Source organism: Carassius gibelio, chromosome B3 (genome assembly GCF_023724105.1).
Source record: "Carassius gibelio isolate Cgi1373 ecotype wild population from Czech Republic chromosome B3, carGib1.2-hapl.c, whole genome shotgun sequence".
NCBI lineage: Eukaryota > Metazoa > Chordata > Actinopteri > Cypriniformes > Cyprinidae > Carassius > Carassius gibelio.
The window spans coordinates 9,186,090-9,206,175 of NC_068398.1; the positions used below are offsets into that span (position 1 = coordinate 9,186,090).

The 20,086-nt window shown below is 36.7% G+C and overlaps 1 protein-coding gene across 30 annotated transcripts in view; it reads right to left on the reverse strand.

The window, feature by feature from the left end:
• The window catches only part of LOC127952808 (Fc receptor-like protein 5), a 123,116-nt gene that overhangs the window by 36,389 nt on the left and 66,641 nt on the right, over positions 1–20,086 (reverse strand). For 2 of the 30 annotated variants that reach the window (XM_052551619.1, XM_052551612.1), the window contains exons 14-16: positions 6,079–6,348; positions 5,889–6,002; positions 4,601–5,717 (exon numbers count right to left, since the gene is read on the reverse strand). The exons of 23 other annotated variants lie outside the window; for them this stretch is intronic. In XM_052551619.1, the coding sequence (XP_052407579.1) occupies positions 5,683–5,717; positions 5,889–6,002; positions 6,079–6,348 (419 nt within the window). In that variant the 3' untranslated portion in view covers positions 4,601–5,682. Of the gene's footprint in view, positions 1–3,566; positions 3,861–4,600; positions 5,718–5,888; positions 6,003–6,078; positions 6,349–20,086 lie in introns of those variants that run through there. 5 more of the 30 variants (XM_052551618.1, XM_052551616.1, XM_052551617.1 and 2 more) reach the window with 5 other exon arrangements.

Genomic DNA, 20,086 nt, shown 5'->3' on the forward strand with positions numbered 1-20,086 from the left:
CGATCGACTATCTTCTGCCATTTGCGGCAAGAGTCCTGGAGCTGTTGGGCCATCACGAAGGGTCAGCCAGACTCGCCTAGCTCCAGGGAGCAGAATCTTTGGCGATGCTGTTCCGGGCTCCGGCCGACCCGCTGGATGATGGCCCTCTTCAGGTCGTCAAAAACCAGGAGGTTCTGCACCGGAAGCTGCTGTGCCGCTACCTGGGACTTCCCGGAGAGCAGCAGGATCAGGCGCATCGGCCACTGGTCCCGCGGCCAATCCTGTACCTCAGCCGACTTTTCAAATAACACCAGAAATGTCTCCGGGTCGTCCTCAGGCCCCATTTTGTGCAGAGGGTGGTGGGCGGTTACAGCTTGTTGGGCCGTACCTCTCGGTCCATCCAGCACCGGAACCTCTCGCGGTCTTCCTGCTGGGTTTGGAGGATGGCTTGAAACCGCCTCTCCTGATTCCTGACGTATGTCCAGCAGGGCCTGGTGTTGATCGTGTTGCATGACCGTGAGGGATGTAATCAGCTCCACAAATGGTGCAGCGGAGGGCACAAGCACGGCGGTGGCATCCATCTTCCTTCCTGGGTTTCGGCACCAGTGTAAAAATGTTAGCAGTGTAGGAGGGAAAACGACAGGGTCGGCTGTTAATATTGACTGCTTTTTATTTAAAAATATAATAACAAACACAAAAGGGCACGGAAAATAACAACTGATAACATAAATTCAGTGGTCCAGGAGTGTAGCAGCCAGCAGTCCTTCTCTCTCTCCCCCGCTCCTGTTTCTCCTGGTGTTTTATACTCTCAATTACTGCGAGCAGAGACAGGTGTTTTCTGACGCTCTCCTCCGCTGCAGGGTTCGCTAAACCACACCCCCCCCTGCCACAATGAGTTTGCATGCCCTTGCATGAATGACTGCCTGACACAAGTTGACAAAATTATAATTTAATGAAATAATATGATGATTGGGAAGACTGAGAATGAAAAACCAAACAGAGTTTTGTCTTTTGTCTTACTTTAATTTTTGCAGAAAATGATCTGGTTTACACACAGCTTGCTGTCTGAGAACAAACAGGCTCACAGCAGCTTATAAAGGCAACCATTACATTCCATCATGGCATGTCACATCACATCTGATTCATATTGTGTACATAAAAACATGTAAACACTGACACATATGTACACACCTGACAAATTCTCACTAGCTGAGTGACCCTTAAAGAGTTACACAAGAAAACCCATTTACTCTCTAGACTAAGCTATACCTTGATCATTGAATACTTATTGGCTGTCAATTAATAATTACATTCAAAAGATATATGTAAGATAAATGTATTTGAGTGAGATCAATCAATGCAAATGTTAACATTTCCATAACACACATAAAATACAGGTGAAACTCAATAAATTAGAATGTTGTGGAAAAAATGTTAATTTATTTCAGTAATTCAAGTCAAATTGTGAAAATTGTGTGTTAGATAAATTCAATGTACACAGACTGAAGTAGTTTAAGTCTCTGGTTCTTTTTATTGTGATGATTTTGGCTCAACTTTAACAAAAATACAGCAATTCAATATCGCAACAAATTAGAATATGATGACATGCCAATCAGCTAATCAACTCAGAACACCTGCAAATGTTTCCTGAGCCTTCAAAGTTGTCTCTCAGTTTGGTTTACTAGGCTACGCAATCATGAGAAAACTGATGATCTGACAGTTGTACATGCACAGTAAATGAACGTACTTTCCGGAAGGCCAACGATTCACTAAAAATGTTTTATTGGTCTTATGAAGTATTCTAATTTGTTGAGATACTGAATTGGTGGGTTTTTGTTAAATGTGAGCCAAAATCATCACAATTAAAATAACCGAAGACTTAAACTAATTCAGGCAATGTAGTTGCCAAACACCTAGAAGCTAAATTAGAATACAATTATATGTCATTCAAAAAATGTTAAACATTAAAATGTTGGTTACTTTAAAACTAACCTTCGTCTGGGAGATCACAGGGATATGTGAATATTTAGTTAGCTATCTGTTAACTGGTTGCATATGTCCGATTTATTGCATGACTCAGGCAGAAAAAAAGCAGTTGCTATCAAACATTTTTTACTTAATCAACTGAGTCAGTGTAATGGTGAAGGGATAGATTAAATAGGCCAAATGATGGAAGGTTTACGAATGAATTTCATGCTCCGTTGTAATAGTATTTGGTAACACTTTCTATGAAGCCCGTATTTATAATGAATGCATAACGTTTAAGAGTTTGATTATTTATAACACACAATGAACACCATATGGACTGTATCATATCTTGACATTGTTTATTTAAGGTATAATAAACATAAACATAAACTTAAATAAAACAATTTATTTAAGACTACAGCTTGTGAGTGGTTAGATGTTGAGTGTTATTTTAGTGTTTCTGTGGAGCTAATATTAGCTTAATACTACAGCTGAAAAAATTCAATGTTTTATAAAGTTACACTTTATTTTGATGGTCCTCTTAATCAGTCGACTATAAGCAGCTTTGGAACTACATGCCAACCAACTCTCATTAGAGTTAGCATGCTCAAGAATGGTAGACTCTAGTATGGTATGTTTGGACATACTTGCAAAGACACTTTGCATTGCTGTTTACCATCAAAATAAAGTGTAAGCATATACAGTATTTACAGTAGAAGAAAAACTAATACTCTGAGTGCAAGTTGATATGTAGTTGCAGAGTTATTTATAAACAGCTGTCTAAAGGGTACCATCAAAATAATCAAACTGATATTACAATAAAAATATAGGTCAAAGCAAATGTGTCATATTACACTTTCATCTGATCTGATATCTGATCTAATGGCAATTTGAGATAAAAAATTTATTTATTTATAATTATTATTATTATTATTACTACTACTAGTGGTCTTTGACCGCTTTAAGTAAAGTAGCATACAAAAAATGGCAAGATATGATACACATAACATTATAACTATGAGAAATATAAACCATTGTAAAAATGGATGCAACATATCCATTGCATTAGAAATCGTCATACTCTTAAAAGCTATAACCACAAATAAGCAAATATTATAATATAGTAAAACTGTTCTTATGAATATACATGCGATGATACAAAATATGATACTTTTTTTAAATAATGCATTATGCATTCATTATAATGCCTTAAGAATACCCTTATAATGTACTATAAATACATACTTCATAGAAAGGGTTACAGAGTATTTTCTTAGTATTTTTAAAATTGTATTTATTTATTTATTTATTTATTTATAAATGGTGTGGCTTCTGTATTTTGTAGTTTATTTTGATACACTTAAAATTAATGTATTTGTTTTGTTTGTTTTTTAAAATAATATAACAATAATAATAAAAACTTTTGTGTAAATACATTTAAGGGTTGGGTAAAGGGTCAGCAGTGTACAGGGGTCAATTAGATTACTATAAGGGAAGGTGCTTTCACCATCCCCCAGAAAGCAGCTACTTCTTTCTGGGTCGCCCAACCCGGGACCTCTTGCTCTTCTGCTCAAAAATTTATAGTTTATGGTGTTGCGATAAACCACATGCAGTGTGAAGAGAAGCTCATACCAGTGGATTTCAGATCTTGTTTTATTAGCATTCCATGCAGATTGAAACAAACCATATAAGGATTTTCATTAATTAAGAAACATCAATATCACTGTTGCTCATAGTTTTTTTTAATTTTATTTTTTTATATTAATTACAGTAAGTTCAATTACTTAGACACTAAAATCCATAATTAAATATCACAAACATGACAGCATTTTGTAAAAGCATTAACTATTCAATCTTATTTTTTCTTGTGTTGCACCACTTTAAACATATTCAGCCATTGATACCATGTGTTCCTGTTTGGAAACATACAAATATTACAAGAAGTGTAAAAATAACCAGGTAAATGTATTGGCTCTGAACAAAACATTCAAGTTCACAAATTGCTTAAAATTTCATAGTATTTCTGTTAACTTCACACTAACTGTAGTAATTAATATAGATTACAGTAGCATTTAGTTCCGAAGTGAAAAATATCAGCCAGCTGTCTAACAGAGGAGGGAGGGTGGGGGCTCAGGAGGAGGATGTGAGGCAGGCGAGAGACTGAATATATACAAATAAATATCTTTGGTAGTTTTTTAGATTGCATCCAAAACTTAGAACTTCAAGTACTTACCTTAGTTCACTTCAAGCTGAAAGTATGATTACATGCAGAGGAATGAAGATAAACTCTTCATAACTGTGAACTACTGGTGAACTAGTGCAGTGGTTCCCAACCACATTACTGGACCCCCACCCCAAAAAAAATTATTATTTTACATGTCACTTTATCAAACACACCTGATTCAGAACTTCAGCTCATTAGTAAATACTCCAAGACATGAACTGGGTGTGTCAGACAAAGGAGAGGTGCAAAATGTGCAGTGTTGGGTGGCCTCCAGGAACGTGATTGGGAACCACTGAACTAGTGAATATTAAGATAATGAGGACAACAACTGAAAACAATAAAAAAATCACTTCATTTGCAGGATTTTAGTAACTGTTATGCACTGAAATACAGTACATTAGTACTCCTCATTTCAGAAATCATTCCTAATAATTTATTCATGTTTTTTATTCGCTAAAAAAGAGGTGTGTGAACTTGCAAGCATGATGTCAGACACTGTAATATGGTCTGGTCCCCTCACAGATACATAGAGAGATACATAGCAGATTGTCATCACTCAATGGCTGGATGTCTAAGTGGTGCCCGCAGAATAACATAGTACAGAGTATTTGCTTAATTGCTTCTTAATTAATACATATCTAACCTTAATACAGTTAATTGCTTAGACATTAAAATCCATTATAAAAAACAAGCATAACATTTTCTAGAAGATTTCTCACAACTATCAACACTATCTTCGATTTTCACAAATTTAAAAACATATTCAGTATTTGACACCATGTGCTCCTGTTCAGTTGCGTTTTTAAAGACCACCAGAATGTATCCACCACAGACAGCTCTTACAAACACTAGCATGCATTTTCACACACCAGGCAAAACAACAGTATGTGTAAAAATAAGCATGTGAATTCACTGGCTCTGGAAACCATACAAATCAGTTGTCAACAAATATGTCGAGATTGGCATGTAAAAGATAAAACATTGTAATAAGAGGCTGTTGTTCCTTTTTTTTACTGTTCAAGTAACAAGGTCACACTCCAAGAATCTTCAATATAATTATATATATATATATATATATATATATATATATATATATATATATATATATATATATATATATATATATATATATATATAAACAAGGAAACATGGACAGGTACATTTTAAAAACCTACAAAGCTTAGCAGTGATATAAGTCAGGAATCTTGGGCTAAAATAAGGAATATACATGCTTATACAAATGATGTGGTTATAAACAGTCTTACACAGAAAGAGCAAATGTTTAGCCATCGTCAATCGGAGTGACTTCTGTATTTCTTACACAGTGAGTACAATAACTAATGGGATTCACTCTTGCATTTAAATGCATTTATCGCTCTAAAAATTTGGTCATTAAAGCAAGTTAACTGCCAGAAGCTAAGTAAAAGCTTGTGAAAAGGATAATAGAGAATGAAGAGGAATAAAGAGAAATTCAGGATGAAGCTGACATTTCTCACCATCCCAATAGAATGTCAAACAACAGTTTCTTCCTCTTCAACAGATGTAACTGTTAATTAAACACACACATCTCAACGTCTCAGTTTTTTTTCCTGTTAATTGCTATACAGTCACAGACTTTTAACTATTTTGAAGCAAATTTGAAAGCTACACAAGAAGTAGCTGTTTATTGATAAAATATGATTATAGTGGCTTCAAATAAATCATTCAACTGTTATACCTCTCATCCTGCAGCACTTGAAGATCAGCAAGACTGTCACTATCAGATATGGACAAACTGCCAGTATAGAACTGAGTGTGTGGAGGACAGAGATCTGAGATTCTGAATGAGACGCTGAAAAAGAGACACACAAACACTTTATCAAGCACTATATCTGAACGAGAGCATATCAAGAAATAAATCAGCTCACATATACAGCAAGATTCATTTGAGACTTCTGTGACTGAGATCCAGCTCTTGGGTGACTCTCCTCTCTCTGGGTGTTTGCAGTAGTAGAAACCCTCATGTGACTTTGAGACAGTAGAGATGATCATCTCTGTAGTTTGACTCTGGATGAGTGATCCATCTTTATAGAAATCAGCTCTGAGGATTGGTGGGCTTGTATATGGATATAAACAATGTAGAGTCAGAGAATCTCCATCAGACACAGGATGAACAGGACTCTCCAGAATCAAACCAACTACAGAAACATACAAAACACAAACTTTATGTAAACAGAGTAGTTGACTACACTGTATAGCTGTCACTGTTATAGTAAAATTCCCATTCCTCTGCCCTTGTTTTGACTAAAGTATCTAACACAAGAGCTGATGAGAAACAGAGTTGTGACATGCTGCCACGCTGCCCTGTGGTTCATGGAGTGATTAACCATATACTGTATAAAAACATTGACGTAGTGTCCATGATGTCAACTCTAGATTTCTGAAAAAAAAATAAATTTTTTTTTCAAAGCTCAAAGTGGGTGTAACGGGCTGGCGCTATTTTGGCAGCGTGTCACCACGTGTCACACCTGGATAATCAAAAATGGTCAAAGAGGCAGAGTTGGTTGCTGATACCACGCCCACCTAGCTCGATGGCGGTGACAGCAGCGGCAACATACCTGTCACTCAAGTTGCCACGCCCCTAATTATACAGAACTTTTAGGCTTAATATAAGAGTTATAAAAAAAAAATTCATGGGCACACCTCCATCCTAGAACATCCCTGCATCTCACTCTATTCTATTCCATTATAATCTATAGCACAACTGTTCATACAATTTATTTAATCTTCAATTTATTTTTCAATATTTGTCTATTTATATTAACATATATGTATTTTAATTTTTTCTGTGTGTTGTTGTTGTCTCTGTGTACTGGAAGCTTATGTCACTAAAACAAATTCCTTGTATGCGCAAGTATACTTGGCAATAAAGCTCGTTCTGATTCTGAAAAAAGTAAAACATCTGTAATTCCATGGTTTAGTCCATAGATTACTATATAGCTCTATATAAAAGGCCTATAAATGCTCTAATTGTTTTTAGACAAATACTTATTTTAATTTAGTTGTGGGTTTGGATATTTATAAGATATTTTCAAAGATTTTTGCAAATGTTTTTTTTTTTCATGTTGATTTGAATCGTCAGTTTTTTTTTTTATTATTACTTTAACTACATTAAAACTTGAACACAGATAAAGCATTTTGTTACACAAAACATTAAAATTCTACAAAAATTTAACAAAAATGACCAGGAATGTTTTATCAGAGCTCAGATCCTCCGGGTCTGATTTGATTTCAGTTTTCTGACTAGTTTTGGCCACGTAGGTATAGCCATACCAATTCATTTGAGTGTGTATAATTGTGTGTGTGTGTGTGTGTGATAGAGAGAGTGAGAGGAAGTGTCTGTTTTGCACTGTTTGCACTGTTTTAAAGTGTAACTCCTTCCATGGTGTCCAGTTTTTTTACGGCATTGTATTGAATTATTGCCTTTATTTTTAATATTTGCTGTGTTACTGTTACACCAGTTCGTAGTTTGTGTGTGAGTGTAAGTGTGTGTTTGTGCATATGAGTGTGAGTGAATGTGTTGGTTTTGCACTCTTGATGTTTTAAAGTTTCACCCCTTCATCAATGTGTATTTTTTATTTGTGTTCACATTCAAAATGCCATTAAAGTCACCAAGTTTCATAACATTCCAATGAAGCTGTGATTAAAAAAAAAAAAAAAAAAAAAAAAAAAATATATATATATATATATATATATATATATATATATATATATATATATATATATACATCTGTCAAATATGACTAAATTTTCTGGCTTGGTATATGCACCTTGGACATTATTATAGCACTTAAACACAGAAAAAGTTAGATTTTCCCCTTTAAGAGTTTAGATTCAAGTCAATATGCTACCAATATAAGTTGTCCCAAATTATGCACAATACACTATTCACCATTAGTCTGTGCATTATGCACTCAACTCTCTAGTTTATGAATTATTTATTTTGCTCACATGAGAATCTGAAAGCCACACCACCTCCAGTATGTACAGTAATTAAAGCTGTGATAGTTATAGTAATAGTATAGTTAGAGAGACTAGGAAGAGTTTCTTCCCCCAGGCCATCAGGATCCTAAACTCAAAACCAGCCTCTTAACATCTACATGTCTCTACTTAATATTAACTTTATCAGTAAGATATTCATCATTTACTACCTCACATTGACATACTGAAAGTGTCAACCTGTTTGCACATTTGCCTCCTGTACATTCCTGTGTATCTTAATATTTAAGACTAAAGTATAATGCACATATGCACAATGCCTCTTGTACATTGCTGGGTATCTTAATATTTAAGAATACAGTGTACTTTCATGCACATACCATTTTATATTTAATTCTACATTATACATCTTTTTTATATTTTATTCTTATATTTGTATTGTTTACTTTAATTTAATTCTTTCATAGCTATATTTATGTATATTTTCATCTGTGTTGTATTCTTTAATAATTGCACTGTCCATGGAGCGGACCTGACTCACATTTCACGGCTTGTTATATATGCTCTATATAATTGTGTATGTGACGAATAAAAAAAGTGAATCTTGAAGTGCATCATCTGGGTATTTGATGTGCACTTTTTTAGTGTGAACACACTAATCACATTATTTATGCTTAAAAAATACAAATACAAATACAACAAATACAAAAAAATAAAAATGATAAGGAACCCTGGGGCATGTTAGTATTTTCAACTCAAAGAATGGTGTTCGTACCTTGGTTAAATCTATCTTTTGCTGTAGTGTGTCAGTAGAAAATATCAGTTTACATTTCCAAACATTAATTTTGCCATTAATTTTAATAATAATCTAGTGAGATTTCTGAATGCACAAGCAGTCTCAAAGCAGCCAGTGGTCTGGCGGGGCAGCTGTGGCCTAATGGTTAGAGAGCTGGACTAGTTACCAGAAGGTCGCTGGTTTGAGTCTTGGTGCTGGCCGAGTTGCTTTTTTCCACCTTCAATACCCATGGCTGAAGTGCCCTTGAGCAAGGCACTGAACCCCCATTTGCTCCCTGGGTGCTGGATCTATAGCTGCCCACTGCTCTGGGCGTGTGTTCACTTCTCACTGCTGTGTGTGTACTTGAATGGGTTAAATGCGGAGCACCAACTGTGTGTGTATGATTACATTAAGAAACTGATACCAACTATTTAAAAGTTATCTGATATTATCAAAATGAATTGTTCTGAGAGTTTACCTCTGGGTTCTTGTCATATTTTATTACCAATTTCTAGACCTGTAGTCAAGTCCAGCTTTGTCGAGTCCAAGTAAAGTCCACGTTCAAAAGTTTTGAGTCCAAGTCAAGACCAAGTCCAAATGAGAGAAAAAAAGGATCCTCTTCAAGACCACATACTTAACTACTGATAATGTATGTGATGCGAGAGACAGCATATCTCCTATTCTAAGAAAATAATTATTTTCTAATGATCAAAAAGCATGTGCAAAGTAACAACTCTGTATGACAGGGGTCTCCAAACTAGATCCTGGAGGGCCAATGCCCTGCAGAGTTTAGCTTCAACTGGCCTTAACACACCTATCTGGATGTTTCTAGTGTGTCTAGTTAGAGCTTGATTAGCTGGTTCAAGTGTGTTTAATTAGGGTTGGAGCCAGTGCTTTAAGTGGGCCAGTACGCACCGGTACTCAGTACCGCCACTTCCAAATATACCGCCACCTTTCCATGCGCCCAGAACGTGCTTTTAGCGTACCGGTACGCTCATTTGGACATCTGTTTTGATAGAGGTTTTAATCTTTTTCCTGTGCTGCCGCTTTTCATAGCGCCCTTCACAATGCAAGCTTCCTAATTCGTCCCACCGAGAGCAGAGAATACATTACCCATACAACCTTGAGTTTTACAAGTGATAAGCGAATGCGTAGCTTTTGCCGATGTTAATGTCAACAACTCAACGTGGCTGGAGAGGGTGTGAGAAATGCGCTGTCATGGTCCTGCCATCATGTCCTGACTTTTCTCTAGTCTAGAGGCAGGATCATGACAGACCCGTGTTTTGTGTACAAGCACATGGCCTTGTCTTTGGGCCATGTGCTTGTGTTGTCTCGTTCCCTTGCCCCGCCCCCCTTGTTATCCTAGTCTTGTCGTGATTGTCCTATCTGTGCCACCTGTCGTGTCTTGATTAGTTCCCCTATTTAGATCTCCTAGTGTGCTCTGTCTTTTGTCGGTTCATTGTTTCCTCAAACTGTTCTACTTATGTGTTCCTACCAGTCAGCTTCCTGAGATATCATGTCCTTGTAACCCCTCAAACAAGTCGTTGTTCTACCGTGAGTGTTTGTTAGTAGTTAGTGTTCAGAGTCTTTGTTTTCCTTGTTTATTGTGTTTTGTAGAGTTATTTAGTGTCTACCCTAGTCCTTGTTTTCCCCCTCGTGGGTTTTGTTTTCCCCTTTTGCCTAATAAATCCTGTGTTCAGTAAATCCTGTCTGCACTTGAGTTCCTCCCAACCCCTCCTCGTAACAGAATGAACCGACCAAATAGGAACTCAGCAGACAGGATGTCCTCCACTCCTCAATCCCATTTGGAGTTTCGTCGTCAATGTTGGATGTCATCCCCCACCGACAGGAAGGGGGTCACCCTCCCATACTCGTCCGAGAGCGCTGGCGTGCCCGAGCCAGCAGCGGAGAGCGCTGGCGTGCCCGAGCCAGCAGCGGAGAGCGCTGGCGTGCTCGAGCCAGTGAATAAGAGAACAGTTTTCAAGTCTGCTGTCGTGAGGGTGGAGGAGAGAGCCGCGGCCGACTCTGCAGCAGAAACTTTGATACAGTCTGTCTCATCTCGTAAGGAGATGCCGGTTATTATAGCCGCCAAAGCCTTGTCTGATTATTTGTCCCGTCTCGTCCAGATCCTGTAAATCCCCACCAGTCCTGTCTTGTCCCCAGACCCTGTCCCCAGAAATCCCGAGTGTCCTGCCGTTGTCTCCCCGTGTCCCGTAGATGTCGTCTCCCCGTGTCCCGTGAGTGTTGCCCCTTGTCCTGCCGATGTAGTCATTGTGTCCTGTTGATGTGGCCCCGTGTCCCGTGAATGTTGCCCCGTGTCCCGTAGATGTCCCGTGTCCTGTTGTCCCCCCGTGTCCAGTAGATGTTGTCCCCCCGTGTCCAGTAGATGTTGTCCCCCCGTGTCCAGTAGATGTTGTCCCCCCGTGTCCAGTAGATGTTGTCCCCCCGTGTCCAGTAGGTGTTTCCCCGTGTCCAGTAGGTGTTTCCCCGTGTCACGTGAGTTCTCCTGTCATGTCCTCTGTTGTTAATGGTCCTGAGACCACTCCCCACCCTAGACCTCCCCGACCTGCCCGAACCCCTCGTTGTCAGCCTTCGTCCCGTCCTCCTAAGACTCCTGCCCCACCCACCCACCCTGGTCTCTCCCCCATGAACTTTGTGGTCCCGCCTCCTCCCCTTCCCTGTTTGTTTTTTTTGATATGCCACCCTAACCCTATAGTTGTGTTTTCATGTTTGCCCTTATTACTATTTGTCATGTCGTGTTGGTTTTTGTCTCTATCCCAGTCAGTCATGTCCCGCGTTTGATGTTCCCTTAGGGAGCGTCTCGAAGCCGCTCCTTAAGGGAGGGGTTCTGTCATGGTCCTGCCATCATGTCCTGACTTTTCTCTAGTCTAGAGGCAGGATCATGACAGACCCGTGTTTTGTGTACAAGCACATGGCCTTGTCTTTGGGCCATGTGCTTGTGTTGTCTCGTTCCCTTTCCCCGCCCCCCTTGTTATCCTAGTCTTGTCGTGATTGTCCTATATACTTAATATGCTATCCTGGCTTCAGACTCTAAGTACTAAAACAAAACGGTCAGAATCAGATGACTTGCTGGCTGACACCCCACCAAACCTGAGTGATATCACTGCAGGTCAGACGCAAGCTAATGAAGTAATACAGTAGCTCTTTCAGGTAGGGTGACCAGTTGTCCCGAAAAATTCGGGACAGTCCCGAAATCTAAACTGTTGTCCCGAATCTGGCCCTAATTGTCCCAAAAATTATACTAAATCAAAATCTTGAGTAGTTATTGTCTGATAAACATTAAAAACTCTCTTCCTGCAACCATCCCCCGCCGGCCGCTCATTGGCTGCATCATCTTTTTTCTAAGTTCTAAAAAAATACCATCGCATAGGCACGAATTTAGATATTCATTTATCAAATTAATCTATATGCACACTGTACGACAGTACGACCTTTTTGTTTTAAAGCTTGATGAAGAGAGCACAAGTTTCTGCAGCTGCGAGGAGGACAGTAATGCACTCGTACAGGATTGACAGTTCGCGGCACTGTGTACAAAAAATACTGCGCTACACAATTTTTTTGTTATTTTCGTTTAAGCTTATTAGCGTTAGCATTACAGAAAGGTCTGATTTACGCACTGTTACAACAGTCATTGTTTTTTTTTTTTTTACAACGACATTTGAGTTCATGATTTTAATGTTGCTGTTTCTTGTGGCAGACTAAAGAGTAATGACAGACGGTTGATCTTTGAATAAAAATGTGTTTAGTTAAGGTTTGAAATTCATTATCTTTTATTATAGGCTACAAAGTCTAATATCATAAGCCTGTCCCGAATTTAAGCCAATCTCATGTGGTCACCCTATTCTAAGGGTATTTTTTTAAATCCTTTTGCATATTTTATTTATGTTCAGTAGCTCTTTCTAGCTCAAGTAAATCCACAAACTAATAAAAGGATTTATTATTTTTTATAAGGTCGTCTGTTGACTGCTGTATATAAAACCCCTTCAATTGTTGTTACCTCAGGGGATGAGGGGAGTCATCAAAAGAAAAAAAAAACCTATATATATATATATATATATATATATATATATATATATACAGTCATGCCCACAAATATTTGCACCCTTTCCAAATATGATCAAATAAGGCTGTGAAAATTAATCTGCATTGTTAATCCTTTTGATGTTTTATTTGAAAAATTCACAAAAATGTATCCTTTCATCGGATAATAAGAATTTAAAACGGAGGGGAAATATCATTATGAAATTAATGTTTTTCTCAAAACTTGTTGGACACAATTATTGGCACCCGTAGAAATTTTTATCAGTAAAATATCTCTGAAGTATATTCCCATTCATATTCACAATTTTGAGCACTCCAACATGATTATAAACATGAAATTATCCAGCCAATGCTTCCTGTTTCACAGAAATATAAAGTGGAGGGAAAACAAATCCCAAATGGGGTAATCATCCATCTTAATCAGAAAAACCAAAGAATATATTTCTGATGTGCAGCAAAAGATGATTGAGCTTCACAAATTGGTGAAGTGGCTTTAAGAAAATAGCTAGAGCAGTGACAATTCCCATTTCCACCATCAGGACAATAATTAAGAATTTCCAATCAACAGAAAATGTTAGAAAACTGCCTGGAAGAGGTTGTGTGTCTATATCGTCCTAATGCATGGTGAGGAGGTCAGTTTGAGTGGCTAAAGACTCTCCAAGGATCATAGCTGGAGAATTGCAGAAAATAGTTGAGTTTCTGGTTCAGAAAACCTTTTAAAAAATTGTCAAAAAGAACCTACATCAACACATGTTGTTTGGGAGGACATGTTGTTAGCTCATCCAAAAACAAACTAAAGCATATTCAGTTATCAGACACGACTGGAACTTCAAATGGGACTGGCTTCTATGATCAGATGAAACTAAAAATGAGCTTTTTAGCAGTAAACACTCAAGATGGGTTTGGTGAAAACAGGGATAAAAAGTACCCCATGTGTACAATGAAATATACAGCTGTAGTTTTGATGTTGTGGGCCAATATTTCTGCTGGAGCTCCTGGACATCTTGTTTAGATACATGGCATCATGGATTCTATTAAATACCAACAGATAAAAAATCAAAAAGTGACTGACTCTAATGGGCCATGTTTGAATCATTGAACCGTACAATAATCCAAACACAAACCTCAAAACAACACAGAAATAGGTCACTGAGCTCAAAACCAAGCTTCTGCTATAGCCATTCCAGTCCTCTGACCTGAACTCTACAGAAAATGGGAGGAGTGAACTGAAGAGGAGAAGCTGGGAATCTGAAGGGTCTGGAGTGATTCTGGATGAAGGAATGGTCTCTGATCTCTTGTCAGGTGTTCTCTAACCTCATCAGGCATTATAGGAGACAGTTTTGAGCTGTTAAACTGGCAAATGGAGGTTTAAAAAATAATTCAATAAAAGGGTGTCCTTCATTGTGGCCAATGTGTATTAGAGAAAAACATTTATTTCATAATGATATTTCCCCCCATTTTAAATTCTTATTATCCAATGAAACTATACATTTTTGTGAATTTTTCAAATAAAACATCAAAAGGATTAACAGTGCAGATTAATTTTCACAGCCTTATTTGATCATATTTGCCAAGGGTGCCAATATTTGTGGGCATGACTGTATATATATATAAATATATATGTGTATTATTTATATATATTTAAAAGAAAATGATTTAAACCTTAAGCTACGATATGAAACGAATGAATAAGCACAGCGCGCTCACCATTCAAACAGCCACGCTGTGCGTTTCAGTCTCTCAAAAACCAAACCTGTTCGCTCTCAAGAGTAGGCTAATAATCAGCTTAGATATGGATACATTTTCTACTTGTCCTACATGTTTGCATCTTTATATTTTGCTGGTTTTCGCAGCACACACACATTTGTTTAGTGAAGTTCACCAAACATTAAGACTTGCTTAAAGAGTTCTGCGTAATGAAAATGTGCGCATTGAATTGATTCAGTCGCGTTCAAACAGCTGATCATAGCTGTACAAGGATAGCCATTTTAAAATGAATTTATTGCAAGGGGTGCCAGGGATTTTTAGTGCTGGAAATCCATTTATCCTTTGCTGAAACTTCTGCGTCTTCATGGAGAGGAGGTCATGGTTGCCTATCAACAGCAGACGTCACTGGAGCACGAGCAGAGATCGCAGGCTGCAGAGTGCTTTGGAAAAAAGGAGAAAGTGGCGCGCCTAGCGTTTTCCACATGTTTTCAGTCACAATATGCAAATGTGTTTTTATTTTGAAGAATAATAATTATTATTATTAGTGATTTTTTGCTGGACTCGTTCAAGACCATGGAGAACATTTGGTGAGTAAACTTGCCAAGTCCGAGACAAGTCCGAGTGCAAAAGCAACGAGTCCGAGACAAGTCCGAGACGATAGCAAAAATGTCTCTAGTCAGGAGTCCGGACCCGAGTACTGCAGCCCTACCATTTTCTAAACTATAGCAAATAAACTGTCATAATGTGAGAAATGTTGAAGGTGTCTAAATAATTTTTTTTTTGACTGTATATTTAATTTTTATACATTATGACTTGCGTTTACTGACCTAATAAACTCTTTTGGAGTCAAGCAAAATGTCACCGGGCCCACTCATCGTTTTAATCATACACTAGATTTGTTTATATCGCATGGAATCGATCTTACTGCTATAGATATTGTATCTCAAAGTGAAGATATTACAGACCATTTCCTTGTATCGTGCATGCTGCGTTTAACTGATATTAACTATATGTCTCAGCGTTACCGTCTGGGCAGAACTATTGTTCCAGCCAACAAAGAAAGATTCGCAAATAACCTGGCTGATCTATCTCAACTGCTATCTGTACCCAAAAATACACATGAATTAGACGAAATGACTGACAACATGGGCACTATTTTCTCTAATACATTAAAAACTGTTGCCCCCATCAAATTGAAAAAGGTTAGAGAAAAACGTACTGTGCCATGGTATAACAGTAATACTCACTCTCTCAAGAAAGAAACCCGTAGTCTTAAACGCAAATGGAGAAAAACTAACTTGGAAGTTTTTAGAATTGCATGGAAAAACAGTATGTCCAGCTACAGACAGGCTCTAAAAACTGCTAGGGCAGAGTATATACACAAACTCATAGAAAATAACCAAAACAATCCAAGGTTTTTATTTAGCACAGTGGCTAAATTAACAAATTACCAGATGCCACCGGATTCAAATATTCCAACAACGTTAAATAGTAATGACTTTATGAATTTCTTCACTGATAAAATAGATAACATTAGAAATACAATAGCGAATGTAAATTCTACAGCGTCTAACACTTCAGTTTCATCCATCGCACCCAAAGATAAACTGCAGTGCTTTACAACCATAGGACAAGAAGAGCTAAATAAACTTATCACTGTATCTAAACCAACAACATGTTTATTAGATCCTGTACCCACTAAATTACTGAAAGAGTTGTTACCTGTAGCCGAAGAACCGCTTCTCAATATCATTAACTCGTCGTTATCTTTAGGTCACGTCCCAAAACCATTCAAGCTGGCGGTTATCAAGCCTCTTATTAAGAAACCAAAACTAGATCCTAGTGTAATGGCAAATTATAGGCCTATTTCAAATCTTCCATTTATGTCAAAAATGTTAGAAAAAGTTGTGTCTGCTCAATTGAGCACCTTCCTGCATAAAAATGATCTGTATGAAGAATTTCAGTCAAGTTTCAGGCCCCACGATAGCACAGAAACTGCACTTGTTAAAATTACAAATGACCTGCTCCTTGCGTCAGATCAAGGCTGCATCTCATTTCTAGTCTTACTTGATCTTAGAGCTGCGTTCGACACCATAGATCATGACATACTCATAGATCGATTACAAAACTATACAGGTATTCAAGGGCAGGCTCTAAGATGGTTTAGATCCTACCTGTCCGATCGCTACCATTTTGTTTACTTAAATGGGGTGTCATCTCATTTATCATCAGTAAAATATGGAGTGCCAAAAGGATCCGTCCTAGGTCCCCTTCTATTTTCAATATACATGTTGCCCCTTGGTAATATTATTAGAAAATACGGAATTAGCTTCCACTGTTATGCTGATACTCAGCTATATATCTCAACGAGACCAGATGAAACTTCTCAATTATCTAAGCTAACAGAGTGTGTTAAAAATGTAAAAGATTGGATGACAAATAATTTTCTCCAATTAAATTCGTATAAGACACAGATATTAATTATTGGACAAAAAAACACTACACAGAATCTTGTAGATTACAATTTGCAACTAGACGGATGTACTGTTACTTCCTCTACAGTCAGAAATCTGGGTGTTATATTAGACAGCAATTTGTCTTATTTCCAGCAAAAATCATATTTCCAATGTTACAAAAACTGCATTCTTCCATCTTAGAAACATTGCAAAGCTACGAAACATGTTATCTGTTTCTGATGCAGAAAAGCTAGTTCATGCATTTATGACCTCTAGACTGGACTATTGTAATGCACTTCTAGGTGGTTGTCCTGCTTCGTCAATAAACAAGCTACAGGTAGTCCAAAATGCAGAAGCTAGAGTCCTTACCAGGTCAAGAAAATATGATCATATTACCCCAATTTTACAGTCTCTGCACTGGCTACCTACAGTATTAAGTTCCGTACTAGTTACAAATTATCATTACTTACCTATAAGGCCCTAAATGGTTTAGATCCTTCGAAACCTAACTAGCCTTCTACCACGCTACAACCCATCACGCACCCTAAGGTCACAAAACGCTGGACTTTTGGTAGTTCCTAGGATAGCAAAGTCCACTAAAGGAGGTAGAGCTTTTTCACATTTGGCTCCCAAACTCTGGAATAGCCTTCCTGATAATGTTCGGGGTTCAGACACACTCTCTCTGTTTAAATCTAGATTAAAAACGCATCTCTTTCACCAAGCATTCAACTAATGTATCTCTTAAATTGTGAGTGTAGTTGCATCTGATAACATGTGCATTTTTATTCATTCGCTTGGATTAAACTAATTTTAGTTTTATTGGATCAGGAAGCTATGCTAATGATGTCTCTATTTTGTTTCTATGTTTTGCCACGGGATGTAACTAAGATTTACACAAGCTCCAGTCTGGAATCAGAACACCTGAGAAGAGATGATGCTGACCCTCAGAGGACCTCACCATTATGCTAACCCTGAATCAACAAACAGAACTAACAAATATTGCTACAAGTGTGACTGAATCATATAATAATTATTAATTAATAATATTAATAATGTTCATCGTCTAGCTGACTACGTCTTGTATTCATTTTTTCTAAAAATCCTGTCAAACGTGCACAAACTGACAGTCACCTCCATAAGCTACTACTAAATATTGTAGAAACATAATTTTCTGTAAAGTTGCTTTGTAACGATTTGTATTGTAAGAAGTGCTATACAGATAAACTTGAATTGAATTGAATTGAATTTTTACATTGAAGACTATGCAGTGCTATTTTACTTTTGATTATTTGGGTTCTGTACCTGGACACCTACAAACCAGAAAAAAACTTAAACATTGTGTAAGCAGCACAAATAAATAAATAGAACAAACATAAAAAATAAACACTTTCAAACAGGGCCGACTAGTACAACCTGAGTTTTTTAAGTGTTGTGCGTTTTGATTTCTCCTGGAGAGGCTGCGTGAGCTTTGCCTTATCAGCGCAACCTTATTCCATAAATAAATGCAATATATACAGTAGTAGCTATATATACTATTTGACACTTACTCTAAATGTAATTAAATCAGAATAATACTTGCATTTTGGTGTTTACATAGTTATTTTTGGTTACTGATGTTACTTGTCTGGCATTAATGAAGTGTTAATGTAGAGCCCTGGGCCCGTATTCATAAAGAATCTTACTGCAAAAGTAGCTCCTAGTGACAAAATTCTAAGAAAATTCTTAGAAATGTGGGCGTTTACTCTTAAAATTAAAGAAAAAATCCTAGTAAAGAAAAAAGTAATTCAGAAAGCATCTTAACCCTTAAAAGAGGTCTTAAAGTCAAACTTGTTAGGAGCACAGACAAGGAATTTTAAGAGGCTTAAGAGTTTCTTTAGCAGCAGAGAAAATGGCAGAAAGATGAAGAGGCGGAAGAAATGTGTTGCAAACAATGGATGACAGGGAGTTAATTAGCTGCTATAGATTAGATAATGTCTATCACATTTAACTGTTTTTAAATTCATTTTAAGTAAATGTTTTAATCATTTTAAAAGTTTTAAAATTGCTTGTTTTATTTTTGTTATTATTTTTCTTCATGATTATTTTACTTTCTTTTATTTAAAGCACTTTGCATTACCATTGTGTACGAAATGTGCTATATAAATAAACGATAACACTTTAGAATACTGTTTCTTACTTACTACATAACTTATAAGGAATTATTGAAGAACTAACAGGTGATTATTCATTAACACTTAACTCACTACTGTTAACTACTAAGGAAGATGTGTTAATTAATCAGTATGTAATATAATTTTATGATTATGTTAAGTAACAGTTAGCTAATCAATAACTAATGTATTCTGTCATACCTCCTGAAGAACTACTATTGATTATCTACTACTTAGTGTTCTAGAAAAATAACTATGAAGTAACTACTAATGGACAGTTTTACACAATTACATTGAATTGTGACCCTTTCATATAAATGCTATTAGCAATAATAGCAGTAGTATGAAAATGCAATATTAATAAATGCAATACATTTTATAGAGGTTTTGCCTATTTAGTAAATTGTTTTGTGAGTGTGTTTTGTAAGAAATCACCTTGTAGTAGGAACCCCACTCCAGTGCCTTGTGATAACTTACCTTAGTTTTTATATTTTATATACAGTACTGTATGTGTGCCTCCTCAGCATATACCACATTATATATATATATATATATATATATATATATATATATATATATATATATATATATATATATATATATATATATATATATATATATATATATATATATATATACCAGGAAAAGTGAAAATACAGGTACCCAATTTGTAATTAATAAAGAATTATAAAATAATTATGCAGGACTTATTTTGAACCTGAAACATTAGGCCTATTCTAAAGTGAAAATATTGGGAACCCATTAGTAATTAACAAAGAATTATCAG